The 20399-nt window shown below is 37.1% G+C and overlaps 1 protein-coding gene and 1 long non-coding RNA gene across 22 annotated transcripts in view; one reads left to right on the plus strand and one right to left on the minus strand.

The window, feature by feature from the left end:
- Positions 1–20399, minus strand: part of USP54 (ubiquitin specific peptidase 54) — a 137841-nt gene that overhangs the window by 55529 nt on the left and 61913 nt on the right. For 18 of the 21 annotated variants that reach the window (XM_040485390.1, XM_040485391.1, XM_040485388.1 and 15 more), the window contains 2 exons: positions 7785–8357; positions 4086–4178 (listed from right to left, as the gene is read on the minus strand). In XM_040485390.1, coding sequence (XP_040341324.1) covers positions 4086–4178; positions 7785–7931 — 240 coding nt within the window. In that variant the 5' untranslated portion in view covers positions 7932–8357. Of the gene's footprint in view, positions 1–4085; positions 4179–7784; positions 8611–14785; positions 14861–20399 lie in introns of those variants that run through there. The other 3 variants (XM_040485389.1, XM_040485385.1, XM_040485400.1) reach the window with 3 other exon arrangements.
- LOC121036793 (uncharacterized) lies at positions 798–19340 on the plus strand. The gene is made up of 3 exons (XR_005793478.1): positions 798–895; positions 11951–11956; positions 19294–19340. It is a non-coding gene; the product is annotated as an uncharacterized LOC121036793 (long non-coding RNA).

A 20399-nucleotide genomic window follows, 5' to 3' on the forward strand; every position in this document is an offset into this window, starting at 1 on the left:
TAGTTGCTCGTATATTAAAATGCAATTGAATGTTATACCTTGATCTTACAGGCAACAACCTGCTAAATTCTTACTGGTTCTATTGATATCTCAGTAGATGCTTTGGGATTTTTTTTAACAACAATCATATCATCTGCAAATAATGATAACTTTGTTTCTTCCTTCCTAATCTTTATCTTTCCTTTTGTCTTATTATGCTGACTAGAACTAGTTCAATGATGAATCAAATTATTTCATATTCTATACAAATATTTTTAAAGTAGCGAACAAAAAAGAGACATTCCAGGTGCTGATGATCCATCCCAGATTTACTCTTCTACTCAGCATCCCTTCTCTTCTCTTGGAAAATAAAGCCCTCTGGCACAAAAACAGACACATAGACCAATGGAATAGAATAGAAACCCCAGAACTAGACCCACAAACGTATGGCCAACTCATCTTTGACAAAGCAGGAAAGAACATCCAATGGAAAAAAGACAGTCTCTTTAACAAATGGTGCTGGGAGAACTGGACAGCAACATGCAGAAGGTTGAAACTAGACTACTTTCTCACACCATTCACAAAAATAAACTCAACATGGATAAAGGACCTGAATGTGAGACAGGAAACCATCAAAACCCTAGAGTAGAAAGCAGGAAAAGACCTCTCTGACCTCAACCGTAGCAATCTCTTACTCAACACATCCCCAAAGGCAAGGGAATTAAAAGCAACAATGAATTACTGGGACCTCATGAAGATAAAAAGGTTCTGCACAGCAAAGGAAACAACCAACAAAACTAAAAGGCAACAAACGGAATGGGAAAAGATATTTGCAAATGACATATCAGACAAAGGGCTAGTATCCAAAATCTATAAAGAGCTCACCAAACTCCACACCCAAAAAACAAATAACCCAGTGAAGAAATGGGCAGAAAACATGAATAGACACTTCTCTAAAGAAGACATCCGGATGGCCAACAGGCACATGAAAAGATGCTCAATGTCGCTCCTTATCAGGGAAATACAAATCAAAACCACACTCAGATATCACCTCACGCCAGTCAGAGTGGCCAAAATGAACAAATCAGGAGACTATAGATGCTGGCGAGGATGTGGAGAAACGGGAACCCTCTTGCACTGTTGGTGGGAATGCAAATTGGTGCAGCCGCTGTGGAAAACAGTGTGGAGGTTCCTCAGAAAATTAAAAATAGACTTACCCTATGACCCAGCAATAGCACTGCTAGGAATTTACCCAAGGGATACAGGAGTACTGATGCATAGGGGCACTTGTACCCCAATGTTTATAGCAGCACTCTCAACAATAGCCAAATTGTGGAAAGAGCCTAAATGTCCATCAACTGATGAATGGATAAAGAAATTGTGGTTTATATACATAATGGAGTACTACATGGCAATGAGAAAGAATGAAATATGGCCTTTTGTAGCAACGTGGATGGAACTGAAGAGTGTGATGCTAAGTGAAATAAGCCATACAGAGAAAGACAGATACCATATTTTTTTATTCTTATGTGGATCCTGAGAAACTCAACAGAAACCCATGGGGGAGGGGAAGGAAAAAAAAAAAAAAGAGGTTAGAGTCGGAGAGAGCCAAAGCATAAGAGACTGTTAAAAACTGAGAACAAACTGAGGGTTGACGTGGGGTGGGAGGGAGGGGAGGGTGGGTGATGGATATTGAGAAGAACACCTTTTGGGATGAGCACTGGGTGTTGTATGGAAACCAATTTGACAATAAATTTTATATATTGAAAAAAAAAAAAAAAGAAAAGAAAGCCCTCCAGGCTGGACGAAGAAATATGGTTATTCTAACAATTTAAATTTCTCAGCTATTAGAATGAAGTTCAGCTCATCCATATTGTCAAATTAATCCATCTCACTATAAGTCTATTTATAATAAGTTTCAAATGAAGTGTACAATAATTAAAAGAATGCAAACTAGAGCTTCATTATTTAATACTTATATAGCACTGAGGGACTGAAAACACTTTGGGGAAAAACATCAAATTTTTAATATACTCCCAAATATAACAAAAGAAGCAGTGAAGAAAAATAAACCTAATGGATAGATGAGACAATGATGTGACAAGGAAAGTAGTAGAACTCCTTGGAGTTACGAAGATCCAAAATAGAGCCTTTGATTCCCTAAGCCCATTCACCTATCTGCCATAAGCAACTGCTTCTCTGAAAGAGTCCCAAGGTACATTCTCAGCCCTCATAAGTTAAAAAATATCTTCCTTTCTGTACTTGGGTATCCAGAAAGTGTCCCATAAAGTCTCTGGTTTTCTCCATCTTTTTTGGCTTATATAGTGATTCTAATTTATATTCTATTACCCATTTGTGCTTCTGGAAACTGAAACACAAGACTGACAATCAGTTCATTAGAGTCCCCTCTGGGTCAATGAAGAGGATGGTACAGTTCTAAACAAAGGCATGTGAGGGGGTCTATCATCCCTTCCTGGTACAGATGAGTGTTTCCAGTTTCAGGAGATTCTTCTACCAGGGATTTCTCCAGGATTCAAATTTCTCTAGCAAATATCTTACTTTGGCTTTTTAGTTTTTAAATGTCATGAACCAGACTTCTCTTCGATTTGCTAGCCAAAGGGCTATATATTTCTGGTTCATTTAAAATTAGAGACTGGGGCACCTGGATGGCTCAGTCAGTTAAGCATCCGACTTTTGATGTCGGCTTAGGTCATGATCTCATGGTTGTGAGATCAAGCCCCACGTCAGGCTCTGCACCAGGTGTGGAACCTACTTAAGATTCTCTCTCTCCCTCTGCCCCTCCTCCACCCCTGCTCACACTCTGTCTCAAAAATAAATAAATAAAAATAATAAAAATTTTAAAAATAAAATTAGATACTTAATGTCAGTGTACCCTTCAGAAAATCAAGCCAAATTCCCTTGTGGATGGACTTCTGTCTGAATGGGCATAGTCAGAAATGTTACAACTTGTAAAAGATTTGCTTTTATTAAAATTCATATTTAAACTCCCCAATTAATCAATAATACATATTTTGCTAAAAGTTCCAATGCTTCCAAGGGGAAGAGAAAAAAGATGTTTGTGACCCAAGTGGTAAAACGTTCAGAAGATTCAGTCATCTCTTTCTAAAGATATGTGCCCATCATGGACTTAAAATTCCAAAGTGATGCTGCTCAAAAAACGTCTTAAATCAGTTGTTGCAAATAACCAATACAACTGGGAAATCCTCCTGGATTTTTTGTTACAGTTCTTACTCCAAGATGTAAAAGCAACTAAATCAAACATATGACCACAACCAAGCATCCCTGTGACAAACCAAGAACTCAGACTTCTTGAAACTGAAAAATGACTCTGGATGTTTATCAGAACTCACACAGACTTGCCTAGCCATAAATAATCCATTGTACATACAAACCAAGAAAACACAGAGAAGCTACATATTGGAAAAGCAGATAAAGTATAGAAAATGGACCTTTTATACAACCTAGTTCTTCCTCTATAGTAGCATACCTAAAATCTCTGAGTCAGAAATCTCTCACTTTCTGCTATTTTCTTTGTCTCTAAATGAATCCTCAGGTTTCATTTTATTCAGAAATGAAAAACTTGGGAGTCAGATGATGGGGTCAAGAACAGGTATAAGGAATCTATTAAATGTGGTAATGGGAAACATTTAGGGAATGGGAAAATTTTAGTACTGGCTTTTCTCAATAGGAAGAGTTTAGCTTTAACTTACATTTAGCTTTATTAAACAATAAATTTAGCTTTAACAAACAATAGCTAATTCCACTAAAAACACTTGGTTGTTTATTCTTTCAAAATAAAAATTTAGAATTAGCTCTTCAGGTAAATACTCCAAGTCTAAGCACATCTCTATAGTATCCTATCACATTAAATAGAGTTGTATGGGCAAGAAAGTTCAGAAAAACAGACTACCTAAGCCAAGTAACAATTCTCTGAAGCAAGCAAAACTGATCACATCATCTTTCGCACTAAGCCACAAGCAAATAATTCAGTAAGAAATTCTTTAGCATCCCCTGATTAAATTGCCTCAATATTGATCATCTGGCAGCCTAATGGTAGTGAGAAGAAACAGATTTGAAGAACTTACCTTCAGAGCACAAAAGATGCAGGAATCTCCCATGCACTTGTGAGTTGTAAGCTGCCTAAAGCTACGTCGAAAGATGTCCAAGTGCCATAAAACCTGTCAATAAAAAAGGGGAAATACTTCAGTACTTTGTAAGAAGACTCTATTTGATCTTAAATTCAAGAATTCAAGCAAACATAGGTAATGACTTCTGAATATATCTTTATTCCCAAGAGAAAACTCATTCTAGTATATTAAAACAAATGCCAAAAAGGGTGAGTTAGCTAACACAAGGGACAGAAGACTATATTCTGAAAAATACATTACTTTGAAAATGAAGGTCACACAGACAAAATAATGTATAACATACATCAAATGTGATCTTGAAGGGGAAATTTATGGGCTAAAAGCTGCAGAATAAGGGTTTACTTTAATTGTCCACACAAGAAACAATTTTTTTTTTTTTTTTGGAACAAACTTGTGTTTTGAAGTATAGTTGATACATGTACATTAGTTTCAGGGATACAACATAGTAATTCCACAAGTTTATACGTTATGCTGTGCTCACCAACACAAGTGTAGCTGACATCTGTCATTATACAACACTATCACAATACCACTGACTATATTCCCTATGCTGTGCCTTTTATTCCCAAGATCTTTTTTTTTTTAAGATTTTTTAAAAAGGAATCTCCACACCCAAGGTGGGGCTGAAACTTACAAGATCAAGAGTCACGTGATCTACAGCCAGCCAGCCAGGTGTCCCTCCTCATGACTTTTTCATTCCATAACTAGAAGCCTGTATCTCCCACTCCCCTTCACCCATTTGCCCATCCCCCTAATCACCCTCCCCTCTGACAACCACCAGTTTGTTCTCTATATTTATAGGTCTGATTCTGCTTTTTGTTTGTTTATTCATTTGTTTTGTTTTTTAGATCCCACATATAAGTGAAATCATATGGTATTTGAAACCTTATTTAGAAGCTTGAATTATAGTGTGGAATTTTGTCTTTGTTGGATTTCTCAATTTTTGGACCTTTCTGAGAGATGTGTATTCCTCATGTCAACAGATTAAAAAAATGGTAATATCAACAGTGATAAATCATGTTCATAGTATGTAACCTAAATATGATATGATGAGAATGGCACTTTATTTTTATGGTCTTCTTCTCAAAAACCTATAACCCCAGTCTCACAATGAGAAAAATATCAAACAAATTCCAATAGTGGGACATCCAACAAAATACTTGATTAGTACTACTCCTCAAAACTATCAAGATCATCAAAAACAAGGAAATTTTGTGAAAGAGAGCCAAGAAAAGCCTAAGGAGACATGACAAGCAAATGTAACTGTGGTATCCTGGATGGGATCCTGGAACAGAAGAAGATGCTAAGCAAAAACTAAGGAAATTTGAATAAACTATGGACTTTAATTAAAAGATAAATGATGTAATATATAGCCTAATGCCTTAGGATGTTCCTCTTGCTTGGGTAACATTTTTTAATTAAGTTTATTTATTTATTTTGAGAGAGGGAGAGAGCATGCACACAAACAGGTGAGGAACAGAGAGGAGAGACAGAATCCCAAGCAGGCTCTGCACCATCAGTGCACAGCCCAATGTGGGGCTCGAATACACGAACCATGAGATAATGGATCAGAGCCGAGATAAAGAGTCTGACACTTAACCGACTGCGCCACCCAGGCACCTCTTGCTTGGGAAACATTTAAACGGCATCATATATGAAAAGGCACTATGCCTCCAGAGCCCCATACAAAGCACAGCTCTGGAGTTTCTTCTTACTTATGTGTCTTCAAGGTACATATTCCAAAAGTTCTTGGAAATACACTATACTCCCAAATAAGTAACACCTTTTTATAATAGACACAGTGGGTTCAACACATCTGTGGCCAACATAGCATTCATATCAAAAGTCAGAATATTAGTTCATAGAAAAAATTATTTTCAACTTGTAACGTGATTATAACAGGCACTCCAAAACCATCAATGACACAATCTTTAAGTACATAGAAGTGTGTGTGAGTATGTGTGTGTGTGTGTGTGTGTGTGTGTGTGCGCCAGTATGTGTCCATATGGTGCTGGGAATTAGAACAGAAAGCCATAAATATTATTGTTTTAATACAGATAGAACATACAGAAAGAAACAGAATTATAAAAACAGGACGATGGCCAGAAAGGAGGTAAACACACACACACACACACACACACACACACACACACACACACACCCCTATATCAATACCTTTTTTTGCCTGCTTCTAAATTTAAAAAGTATTATTAGTTTATGCAATGTCACTCAAAAACCCATATGCATCATCTGGGGAAAAAAAAACTGAACCAACCCCACCCAACTGCATGAAATTTACAGTAGTAATTAGGGAATATAGTTAAACTCTTTCTCTAGGCTTGACAGCATAGAATTTTTTAATGTTTTCAAATAAAAATTTGAAAACAGAGAGAGAATATGAAACTTTATTACATAAATAAGCTTAGCAAAATTCTTATATTATAAATGAGTAAACTGAAATACTATTACCTGTACAAGGTCACAGAGCTAGTCTACAGACAAACTAAAACTAGAATCCAAGTTTTCTAATTCATAAGTCTAGTACTTTTTATTTTTGTTTTTTTAAGTATTTACTTTTGAGAGTGTGTGAGTGGAGGGTTGGGGGGGACAGAGGATCCTAACCAGGCTCTGCACTGACAGCAGCAGGCCCAATGTGTGGCTCGAACTCATGAACTGTGAGATCACGACCTGAGCCAAAGTCGGATGCTCAACTGATTGAGCCACCCAGGCACCCCAGTCCAGTACTTTTCATACCAAATACATTGTCTTGGTTTTTCTTCTATCATAGCAAGATATTTTCTCATTATATCTGAAGCATAAAACTAATATTTTACCAAGTTAATTATCTTGGATGGCAAATTCAATTTACTTTTACTCTGAGAAGCAGAAAAGAAGGGAAAGTAATTACTTGAAAGTTAGGCCAAAAGGAATGAACTTAACATTCTATGGGCCTGACAAGGCAAAGCAGACAGACAGGAAGCTCTGGGATTCTGAGATCACTAGTATGGTAAGCAACACCAAAAGGGAAAATCTGCAGTAGATAATCACACCTTAGGGGAATTTACTTTCCACTAGCTCTGTTAAAGCATATCTGTCCATACACCAATCATGAGCTACTACAAAAGAGCTCAGAGGAAGGGGATAAAGAAATGGACAAAGACTGGACTCCATTCAGTGTATGCTAAGAGCCTATATATTATAAGACAAAAGTAATGTACCTGAAAGGTCTTTTGACTTGTGGAAAGAACTTTGCTTTCTTTTCTAGAGAAAAGCAAGTACGGTGATAAGACATCTTTGTCTCAAAAGAAAAAAAAAAAAAAAGCAAGAAAAAATCAATAATCACGTATTGAGATCATTTAGTTCACATACTTTCTTTCTCCTTCAGGCAGGTAAGAGTAGTAGTAGTTACACTTATTATTTCTATTATCATTATTAATCCCTTTTTCATATAAATGAGGTAATTGAGGTTCAGAGATAAGTGACTTGCCTAAAATCACACAGATAAACTTAGAAATGATCTCAGGCTGTTGACCTCAAACAAAGACCATCAAGGATTATATTTAGAAGAGCTATTGGAAGCACAGCATTTGCAACTAAAAAGTCAAAGTTCACCAAAAAGAAAGAAATTACCCTTACCTGCAGAGCACTGTTGAGGAAGCAGCTGTTTTGTCCTGGCTCATTGCTGAGACCTTTGCTGGGGGCTATGGAGGTTGAGCTTCGAGGTGTAAACATGCCTTGGACACTACCACGGCCCCCTGAAAAATAATTTCTTTTCCAAGACATTATTGTTCACAATTAGCTTGAAAACTTAGAGAAGATTTTGTATTTTTGGGGAAAGAGCTTCTGTCTGCTGAAGTCCTGATTTGTGAAAGATAATCCAGAATTCAATGAATCTGTGTTGAAATATTTTGAGTTTACAACCTTCCAAACATCATCTATGTAGCTCAAGGAACTCAGGTATCCTCTTAGATCCACATGACAGAGCCGTCCCCCATTTGCTCCAAACAATGCCCAAAATTTAACATGGCACAGTACAAACACAAACAGAGAAATCCTTAGGTATTGCGTCCTTCTATTTCTCTTGAATTGCCTCCATAAAATCGTGGTGAAGTGCCTGCAGTCCTCAACTCCAACAGAATCCAGGATCAGGGTAGGATGTATTCTTAGGCTTGTTGATGATGCTTCTTGTGGATCGAAGATTCTTTCCAACTGGAAGGAGAAGCAGACAGATAAGCAAGAATCCAATGCGACCCTCCTCGCCTTCTATTGCCTTTTCCCATCATCGTCTGAAGTAAAAACTCAAGTTCTAAACAACTGACATAGATTCCACAAAGGTAAGAAATTTTGTTTGAATTATATGGAGTTTTTGTTCTTATTGCTGCTGCTCTTTTTTTAATATGCCCCAAACAGCTTCCATCGTTCCATCTAGAACTTCAGAAAGTCTCTTCTCTTCCTCTGTGACTAGAATAGCCAGCTGTGCCAGAGAGCTTTAACAAAAAGAAAAAAAAAAAAAAAACTAAAAGCTTGCGTCACTTAATGACTCTCCTGGCTTTGTGCTGTTCTGCCAAGATCAACGTTGCCTCACCTCTCACTATAAACTTGAAACCTTGGCAAACAATTACAAAAACAAACAAAAAATGCAAAAAAAAAAAAAAAAAAAACCTTAACAACAATAAAAAGGAGAAACGCTCAAACCAAAGAGGAAAAAAAAAAAAGGTGTGAGTAGTTTTTCTTTCAGAGGAAATTTCTCTGAAAATTTCTAGAAGACAGTTGATCAGGACAAAACGAACACCAAATACAGTTTCCAAAATCAAGCTAACAAAAATATTACCAGGTAAACATACACCAAATTAAGAATTGGAACAGTTTCTGTTAGATATTGTGAGTAAAGAAATTTTTAGAGGTGTTTTACATGTTCATGGCTATGAAAGCCTATTTAAAGATGGGAAGGCCAAGTTATCACTCTGGGCTCTGTTCTGAGGAAATGTCCCATCTCAGAGAAATATTCATGGCAAGTAAACCATATGCCCTTAATATCATGTCCACGAGAACTAAATCTTCTCCTGCCCTGTTTGTTTGTATGTTTCATTTTTGCCAGAGGATCAGAGAGATAATTTGGGTTACAAATAACTTAATCCTCAGATTATATCTGAGGCACTCACAATCACAGGCAATCCACTGACCAACATTACTTTTCAACTAATTAAAATTCCAGTGAGGCAACAGGGGAGAAATACCAAAGCAAACACCTTTACTAGAAGGAAATCTTCTAATCTCCAGTTTTAAGCTTTCATATAAGGCTGCCATGTCCACATAAGTAAAAAATTAAGAATGTTGAGTGTTAAATTTGGTTTCTAACAGTTCCCCAAGCTTCTCCCTTCCTTACTTCCTATCATCATATGGATCACCTAAAAAAGCAAAAATGCTAAAACATCTTAATCATTCTCTAAGAAATCATCTACCATTATCCACAGTGTGTCCAGTGGAAAAACTGAGGCACAGGAACATTAAATGGTTGCATAAGACTGTTCTTTCCCTTCTCTAAATTCCCAGACTATTTATAATCTACATGTCACAATTAAAGTATTTGACTATACACTGTAGAGTCATATTATCCTCTATTTGTTTTTATTACTCTCTATTTGTTTTATATGGTATCAGTCATATATCCTGAATGACTGTATGAAATGAAATACTAACTAGTGTCAGACAACTGCTAAACACTATACTTACATTCTTTATTTATTCTTTAACTATTATGTAGGTGTTAATAGTTCCCACTTTACAGAAGAGTAGAGTGAGACTTAAAGACATTAACTTGTTCAAATCAAACTGGTAAGTGGCAGAACTAGAATTTTTCGACTATTAAACTGTGACTTAATTATGTATTTTATCATACTATTCCAAAAGTTCCTATCATAGTGCTGGTCATAAGGAGGAACTCAATAAATACTCCCTGATGACTAGCATGGCACCAAGAAGGATTCCATGTCTCCCACACAGACTAAAAGACCCTCAACTCTCTACACACCCTCATACACACCCCATTCGAAGCTACTAAGCAACTTCCAACAAGACATGCAGCATTCCTTCAGCTCAACTGCTGCAAAGGAATGACATACCAAGCCTCCACTTTGCTCACAGCCAAAAGGACTTGGCAGACAGGTGGGGTTTCCACTATTCGCATTAGACACTTACTGAAACTCAGCCTGCCCTATGATACACACCCTTGAGTTCAGGCAGCAAAGAGGAAAACAAAAGCAGTCACAGAAAAAAAGATTCTCAGGCTCTGAATGGCAGCATTATGTAGGGTAAGGCAATAAGCCCTCACACTTGCGTTAGGTGTGTCAGAAACTAGAGGTGAGAGCCAGAAAGAATAAGGCCAAAGGAGGCAATAACAAATGATCCAAAGAAATACTGATGACAAAATATTTCACTTAAATTGTAGGTCCAGCACCAAACCACACAATCTTTCTACTATACCATCTACTATAGATATATAAGAAAGTCAATTAAGAGTTATACCCACATCTAACAACCTATTTTTATTTTTTTAATGTTTGTTTATTTTGAGAGACACAGAGACAGCTCACATGCACGAGCGAGGAAGGAACAAAGAAAGAGGGAGAGAGAATCCCAAGCAGGCTCTGCCCTGTCAGTGCAGAGCCCTACGCTGGGCTTGATCTCAGGAACCACAAGGTAATGATCTGAGCCAACCAAAAGCAAGAGCTGGAGGCTTAATGATTGTGACACCCAGGCACCCCAAACAACCTATTTTTAAAAAGAACAGAACTTTAAGGCACCTGGTGGTTCAGTCAGTTAAGCACCCGACTTCAGCTCAGGTCACGATCTTGCAGTTCGTGAGTTTGAGCCCCGCATCAGGCTCTCTGGTATCAGCATGGATCCCACTTCAGATCCTCTGTTCCCCTCTCTCTCTGCCTCTCCTGCACTTACTCTCTCACTCTCTCTCAAAAAATAAAATAAACCTTTAAAAATAAATAAATAAATAAGTAAATAAATAAATAAATAAATAAAAGAACATCTTAGGTAATAAATATTCAAGTATTTAGAGGTAAAAGATCATAATATCTGCAACGTACTCTGAAATGGTTCAGAAGGGAAAAATATATGTGTGTGTGTGTATTTTATATATATATACGTGTGTGTGTATATGTAAATACAAAGAGAAAGGGAAAATGGTACAATAAATATAGCAATAATGTTAACACCCGGTAAATGTGACTGAAAGGGATATGGGGATTCTTTGTACCATTTCTTATAACTCCTCTATAAGTTTCAAATCATTTTTTTTAAGTTTTTATTTATTTTTGAGACAGAGAGAGACAGAGCATGAATGGGGGAGGGGCAGAGAGAGAGGAAGACACAGAATTGGAAGCAGGCTCCAGGGTCTGAGCCATCAGCCCAGAGCCCGACGTGGGGCTTGAACTCACAGACCGCGAAATCGTGACCTGAGCTGAAGTCGGACGCTTAACCAACTGAGCCACCCAGGCACCCCTCAAATCATTTTTTTTAAGTTGAAAGAGAATTAATATCAGCAAAAAAAAAAAAAAAAAAAAAAAAGAATTTAAAATTATGTAGAAATTACCTTGTAATGTATGCAGTATTTGTGATTCAATGAAAAAATGACGAAAATCATTAAGCTAGTAGATAATAACCATGCTAGGTGATATTAAGCAATCCCAAACTAAAATTTAAAAAAAGAAAAAGGAGAAGAGAAATATAAATGCAAAAAAGCCTGATATGATGATGAAATAAAAGTATTAGATATGAGGAAAAAATAGAATAAAGTTCCAATACTACATCTATGAAAAGGAAAACTCAACATACAGTACAATGCCTAGTTGTTATAAGAGCAAGCGATGTAATTATGATATACAAACAGGAGCAGAACCAGACTTGGAGTTAGAGGACATGGGTTCGACTTCCATATTTTTACTATTTTGGGTAATCCTGAACTATTTAAGTGTCCTGAACTTTGTTTTCTGGGTCTGTTAAAATGATGGCAGAATACCTATTTTACACAGTGGTTGAGATTTAATGTAATAGGCATGCCAAAGTACTAGCAAGTTTTCAAAACAAAGAATGAATAATGAGTTCCACTACAATGAGTGAACTGCGATGTCTGAAAGTGTAAGTGTAAATTTTGGTTTGGGGACTTCAGGATACTAGAAAGCTGTAAGCCACCAGGAAGAAGTCTTCTAATTGTGTAAAAAGAACAATAACCCTCATACAGGACAAATGATATGTTAGCACAATTTAACTATGTGCTTGGAGAAACAGTTGAATTTTACAAGTACTTTTAAAATACAAAGTTTAACTTTCTATTTGTAAAAAGCCAAACAGTTGAGCCTATTACAAGGAACAGAGTAACATTTTAGAAGGTCTACAAAGAATGACCATGTCCAACTGATCAATGATTCAAAATGGAAAAACCATGAAGAATATCTCAGTTTCTAATGAAGGAAGAGTAGCCCCATTACAAGTGATTAATACCAAAAATAACCCAAATATTAGGAAGTCAAACTGCACTACAATGAGATATCCAAAGAGTTAACCAGGAAAGTTGCTCCCATTTCTAGTTTCTTTTACTCTATACAGCAGTTTACTTGTAATTTACTTAAGAAAACTATATTTGCACTGATAAATCAACAAGAAATTACCTCAATCCCTCGGTATGCTCCATATGTCAATAATTCTTAACTATATAGTATCTTGCTAGTTATTATAAGAATTAAAACTAGTTAATTCAGGGGCGCCTGCATGACTCAGCCGGTTAAGCATCCAACTTTGGCTCAGGTCATGATCTCATGGTTCATGGGTTTGAGCCCCACACCAGGCTTGCTGCTGTCAGCACTGAGTCTACTTCAGATCCTCTGTCCACCCCCCTCCACCCTTCCTCCCCTGAAAAAATAAACATTTTTAAAAAATTAGTTAATTCATGCAAACTGCTAATTCAATGTCCAGCATATAGTAATTACCGTATAAATGATTGTTATTATTACTATTACCTTTCAAACATTTCCTCCTTGTAAGTTCTTTTCCCTTTAAAGATAACCTTATACAGATATCCTATATTCTTTAAAAAGAAAAATAAAAACAGCAACAACAAAGACCACCTCAAAATTATTAACTCCTATGCCTACTGTCCTAAATTTTTTTGTACCTTCCACTACTAAATGTCTCCACAATTAATAACTTACAACTGCTACCTCTTCATGCTCACTATCAACCTCTTCAGGACACGGTGCTAATCTTGACTCCACCACCACAACTTTCCTTCATGGAACATCGCTATCTAAAGAAGTCTCCTAATTGCAAAACCTACTGGCTTTTTCCACAGGCCTCATTCTTCTTTTTTGCAGCACCTAACACTGGCTGCCTTGAGGCTACATAATCCTGGATTCATTGGGTGAATTAATAAGAAAATGAGAGAATGAATAAAATGGAATAACAAACCAGAACACTGGTTCCTCCTACTGACAGTTCACTTTTCCTCTCCTTTGTTACATTCTTAAAAGAATACATTCCTTAAAGTTTATATCAGAAGTTCTTGCTCATCTCTACAATTCCACCCACGGTATTCTCATCCTCCTCTGTCAGAACTTCAACCATCACTTCTGGTCTGACAAATCACAAATCGCATGAACTCTAAAACCAAATCACCAAATACTTGCACGTTGTCACACTTTTGTAAGTTCAATATGTCCAAATCAGAAACCACCTCCTGAGGTGCCTGGGTGGTTCAGCTGGTTAAGTGTCCACCTTCGGATCAGGTCATGATATTGTGGTCAGTGGGTTTGAGCCCCGCATCGGGCTCTGTGCTGACAGCTCAGAGTCTGGAGCCTGCTTTGGATTCTGTGTCTTCCTCTCTCTGCCCCTCCCCCACTTGTGCTCTGTCTCTCTTGCTCTCAAAAATAAACATAAAAAAAATTTTTTTTTCAACGTTTTTATTTATTTTTGGGACAGAGAGAGACAGAGCATGAACGGGGGAGGGGCAGAGAGAGAGGGAGACACAGAATCGGAAGCAGGCTCCAGGCTCTGAGCCATCAGCCCAGAGCCCGACACGGGGCTCGAACTCCCGGACCGCGAGATCGTGACCTGGCTGAAGTCGGACACCCAACCGACTGCGCCACCCAGGTGCCCCTAAACATAAAAAATTTTTAAAAAAAGACACCACCTCCTTTGCCCCCAAATATAGTGCCTCCTCTCTTTTTTTTTTTTTTTTTTTTTTTTTTTAACTAATGGCATTTCCAATTACCCAGGCTGAAAACCTCTGTAGTCTTGGACTCCTTCCTATCCATCCCCTCCTTCCTTATCCATGTCACAAAGTCTTATCAATTCTCCCCTCAAAAATCTCTTTATTGATTCTTCTTTTTCACTTCCACTGTCATCACCCTAGTTTATACCACAATTACTTCCCATTTAGATTATTATAATAGATTACCTCTTGCTGGCCTCCTATCTCTTGCCATTCCAATTCACTTATATAATTACTTTTTTAAAAAATTAATATTTCTCTTTAATATGCCTCATTACTTATTTTTGTGCATTTTACACAAAAAGGTAAAAAGCTTGTATTATGCCTTAGCAGAAGAGCGAGGTAGGATCACTCTCACCTTTTTCAAGTCCCAAGCAAGGCAAAGATGTCTACTCTTACCACTCCTATTCAACATCATACTGGAGGTCACAGCCTATGCAACAAGGCAAGAAAAAGAAATAAAAAATAGAGAGATTGGGATGGAAGAAATAAAACTGTCCTTATTCACAAACAACATGATGTTCTTTTACATTTAAAAGTCCCAAGGAATCTAAAAAAAAAAAACAAAACAAAATTCTGAGAACTAATATGTGGGGTAAGTCATAGAACACAAAGTCAGTACAAAAAAACCGCTGATTAACTATACTCTATATACTAGCAGTAAACAACTAAAATTGAAATTTTTACAGTGCCATTTATAATAACACCACAAAATATAAAATAATTAGGCAAGAATATAACAAAACATATGTAAGACCTATGTAGTGAAAACTATGAAACACTAGTGAAAGAAATCAAAGATGATCTAAATGTAGAAAGGTATGCCATGTTCATAAATTGAACAATTTTAAAATGTCAGTTCACTCCAAATTGATTCATAGATTCAATGTAATTTCAAATAAAAATCTTAGCAGGATTTCTTTTTGTAGAAATTGACTAGCTGATTGTAAAAGTTATATGAAAAGGCAAAGGAATTAGAACAGCCAAATTAATTTTGAAACAGAAGAACAAAGTTGTAGAGCTCAATAGTCAACACCATACAATACTGGTGAAAGAATAGACAGATCAATGGAACAGAACAGTGGCCAAAACAGGCCTACATATACGTGGTCAACTAATTTTTAATAAAAGTGGAAAGGCAACTCAATGAAGAAAGGATTGTCTTTTCAACAAATGATATTGGAATAACTGAACAACATGCAAAAAAGTGAACCTTAACCCACACTTTATATCTTACACAAAAATAACTCAAATTGGATCATAGTTCTAAATGGAAAACTTAAAACTATAAAAATTCTAGAAGACAAAATTTTGTGACCTTTGGTTAAGCAAAGATTCCTTAGATATAACAAAAAAGCACAGTCCATTAGAAAAAAAAATTAAAGAATTGAACTTTACCATAATTAAGAACTTTTATTCTTTAAAAGACACTGTTAAGAGAATAAAAAGGCAAGGCAAAGATTGGAAGAAAATATTTTCAAATCACATAATGGATAAGTGACTTGTATCTAAAATATATACAGAATCCTCTAAACTCATTGATAAGAAAAATTACCCAATTTTCTTAAATGGGCAAAAGATTTTAACAGATCCTTCACTAAAGGAGATACACAGATAGCAAACATATAAAAAGATATTAAATATAATTAGTAATTAGGAAATGGAAATTAAAACCACACTATGTGCTTATTAAAATAGCTAAAAACAAAATCATAAATATTTAAACCGTGCTGAAAAATATTTAAAACTGGATGATAACAAGTGCTCATGAGGGAACGCCTGGGTGACCCAGTCGGTTAAGCGCTCAACTCTTGGCTTCAGCTCAGGTCATGATCTCACAGTTTCGCAAGTTTGAGCCCTATGTCGGGTTCTGCACTGGCAGCATGGAGCCCTCTTGGGATTTTCTCTCTCCCTCTCTCTCTGCCCCTGCCACTTGTGCTGTCTCTGTCTCTCTCAAAATAAATAAATAAACTTAAAAAAAAAAGTACTAATGAGGAAGAATAGAGCAACTGGAACTCTCCAAAATTGCTGATGAAAATGAAACATGACACAGTTAGCAATTATAAGTAAAGTTAAATATACTTTTACCATATGACCTAGCAATCCCATTCCTAGGTATTTTACCCAAAAGAAATGAAAGCTTATGCTCACATAAAAACCTGTATACAAGTATTTATAGTGGCTTTACACATAATCATGAAAAATTGGAAACAACCCAAAACTTCTTCAACTGGTAAATGGTACATCCATACAATAGACTCAAAAATAAAATGTAAAGAACACTGTCATACACAAAAGCACTGATGAATTTCAAATGTACAATGCTAAGTGAAAGAAGTCAGACTCAAAAGCTATATACTACATGATTTCACTTATATGACATTCTAGAAATGTCAAAATTAAAAGTCAGAATAGATCAGTGGTTGCTAGGAGTTGGGAGTAAGGGTAGAGGTTGATTACAAAGGAGCAATACCAGGGTGATGAAACTGTTCTGTATCTTGACTGTGGTGGCATCTCTATAATGCATTTCGCAAAATTCAGAACTCTATACCAAAAAGATTTTGGTATTTTTATGTAAATTTTGGTAATTTAATGTAAATTACCAAAGATTTTTAAATTGCTTTTAATAAGCATATTCTGGGGCGCCTGGGTGGCGCAGTCGGTTAAGCGTCCGACTTCAGCCAGGTCACGATCTCAAAGAAGGTGTCCACATACAGTTTCAATAGAGAATCTTGCTTAGTTTTTATGTCATTATATGATGATTAAAAATAGCCACCACCTAGAGTCGATGGGGAGGGCAGGGGCGGGTGGGAAATGGGTGATGGGTATTGAGGAGGGCACTTGTTGGGATGAGCACTGGGTGCTGTATGTAAGTGATGTATCATGGGAATCTACTCCTGAAGCTAAGAGCATACTGTATACTCTGTATGTTAGCTAACTTGACAATAAATTATATTTTAAAAATAAATAAATAAAATAACCACCACCTGGATAATGGCAACTAAGCTGTATTTATTTAATTTTATTAATTTATTAATTTATTTATTAATTAATTTATTCAAATTTAAATTAAAAATGCTCCCATAGCCTATTACCCAGTACTCCTCTGTGATTGATTTTGCCCCTCACAGTAGCAACCAATGGACTCTCAGCATTCTGCAGAGAACAGTCCTAGACTACAACAAACTGAGAGATAGCAGGCTACCTGGCAGCTATTTATTCCCAAACTCTACAGAAAATATATCATCATCTTTACCCACATTTACTAGTTTCCAGCCAAGTCTTAAAACTATGAAGTAATCAATCAAAGGTGGAAAGAGGAGAAAGAGCACCTAAGAAATTACTGTGTTGCTCTCAACTCTGAATAAGTTATAGTGACCTGTATTATACTATTGCTGAATAGACTCTGAAGAGCCCTAAATAAGTTCTGTTCATAATTTTTTTCCACTAAAGGTATAATTGACAAATAAAATTATAATGTAGTATATAATAGAGTATAAAATGTGATTATGTAATATATGTATACACTGTGAAAGGACTCCCATAATCAAGTTAATTTAACACATACTAGAAAGAGAATAGAGGGGCGCCTGGGTGGCGCAGTCGGTTAAGCGTCCAGCTTCAGCCAGGTCACGATCTCGCGGTCCATGAGTTCGAGCCCCACGTCAGGCTCTGGGCTGATGGCTCAGAGCCTGGAGCCTGTTTCCGATGCTATGTCTCCCTCTCTCTGCCCCTCCCCTGTTCATGCTCTGTCTCTCTCTGTCCCAAAAATAAATAAACGTAGAAAAAAAAATTAAAAAAAAAAAAAAAGAAAGAGAATAGAAAAGATAAAATGAAGAGCTCGATTTTTGAAAAGATAAATAAAACTGACAAATCTTTAGCTACACTAAGAGAGAAGACTCACAAATATACTCAGAAATGAAAGAGGGGCACTTGGGTGGCTCACTAAGCATATGACTCTTGATTTCAGCTCAGGTCATGATCTCAGGGCTCATGGGATCGAGCTCCACCTAGACCTCTGTGCTGACAGGCTGACAGCATGATCCTGCTTGGAATTTTCTCTCTCCCTTTCTGCCCCTCCCCCACTGGCATACATGCACATACTCTCTCTCTCAAATACATAAACTACCAACAAAAAAAAAGAAGAAGTGAAAGAGGAGCCATTTACAATAACTGAAATCATGAGAATCATAAGAAACTACTGTAAAGACTCTTAACTATAGAGAACTGAGGGTAGGAGGAAAGGTGGGTGGGAATGGGTTAAACAGGTGAGGGGTATTAAGAAGGGCACTTGTGATGAGCACTGGATGTCCCAGGAAACCAATATTACACTGCATGTTAACTAACTGCAATTTAAATAAAACTTTGGAGGGGCGCCTGGGTGGCGCAGTCGGTTAAGCGTCCGACTTCAGCCAGGTCACGATCTCGCGGTCCGGGAGTTCGAGCCCCGCGTCAGGCTCTGGGCTGATGGCTCAGATCCTGGAGCCTGTTTCGGATTCTGTGTCTCCCTCTCTCTCTGCCCCTCCCCCGTTCATGCTCTGTCTCTCTCTGTCCCAAAAATAAATAAAACGTTGAAAAAAAAATTTAAAAATAAATAAATAAAACTTTGGAGAAAAAAAACAAAAAAGTTTTTTGTTTTTGTTTTTGTTCTTTTTTGAGAGAGAGAGAAAGGGCAAAAGTGAGTGAGGGGCAGAGGCAGGCAGAGAGAGAGAGCGAGAGAGAGAGAGAGAGAGAGAGAATCCCAGGAGGGACAAGAGAGAGAAAGAGAGCAGGGCTCACCTGAAGTGAGGCTCATGTATTTTAGTATCCAAAAACTATCAAGAACTGATGGAACTCAACACCCAAAACACAAATAATCCAGTGAAGAAATGGGCAAAAGACATGAATAGATACTTCTCCAAAGAAAACATCCAGAGGGCCAACCAACACATGAAAAAATGCTCAACTTCGCTCATCATCAGGGAAACACAAATCAAAACCACAATGAGATACCACCTCACACCTGTCAGAATGGCTAAAATTAAGAACTCAGGCAACAACAGATGTTGGTGAGGATGCGGAGAAAGAAGATCTCTGATGGGGTGCCTGGGTGGCTCAGTTGGTTAAGCGTCTGACTTCAGCTCATATCATGATCTCATAGTTCATGAGTTCCAGCCCGCATCGGGCTCTGTGCTGACAGCTCAGAACCTGGAGACTACTTTGGATTCAGTGTCTCCCTCTCTCTCTGCCCATCCCCTGCTCACACTCTGTCTCTCTCTCTCTCAAAAATGATAAATAAACATTAAAAAGAAAGATCTCTTTTGCACTGCTGGTGGGAATGCAAACTGGTACAGCCACACTGGAAAACTGTAGGGAGGTTCCTCAAAAAATTAAAAATAGAACTACCCTATGACACAGCAATTATACTACTAGGTATTTATCCAAGGGATACAGGTGTGCTGTTTTGAAGGGGCACATGCACCCCAATGTTTATAGCAGCACTATCAACAACAGCCAAATTATGGAAAGAGCCCAAATGTCCATTGACAGACAAATGGATAAAGAAGATGTGGTATATATATACAATGGAGTATTACTTGGCAATCAAAAAGAATGAAATCTTGCCATTTGCAACTACATGGATGGAACTAGAGGGTATTATGCTAAGCGAAATTAGTCAGAGAAAGACAAATATATGACTTCACTCATATGAGGACTTTAAGATACAAAACAGATGAACATAAGGGAAGGGAAGCAAAAATAACATAAAAACAGGGAAGGGGAGAAAACATAAGAGACTCTTAAATACAGAGAACAAACAAGGGTTGCTGGAGGGATTATGGGTGAGGGGATGGGCCAAATTGTAAGGGGCATTTAGGAAGACAGTTGTTGGGATGAACACCGGGTGTTATACATAGGGGATGAATCACTGGAATCTACTTCTGCAATCATTATTGCACTATATGCTAACTAACTTGGATGTAAATTAAAAA

The sequence above is a fragment of the Herpailurus yagouaroundi genome, unplaced genomic scaffold, assembly GCF_014898765.1.
Source record: "Herpailurus yagouaroundi ecotype Mexico unplaced genomic scaffold, PumYag 163, whole genome shotgun sequence".
NCBI lineage: Eukaryota > Metazoa > Chordata > Mammalia > Carnivora > Felidae > Herpailurus > Herpailurus yagouaroundi.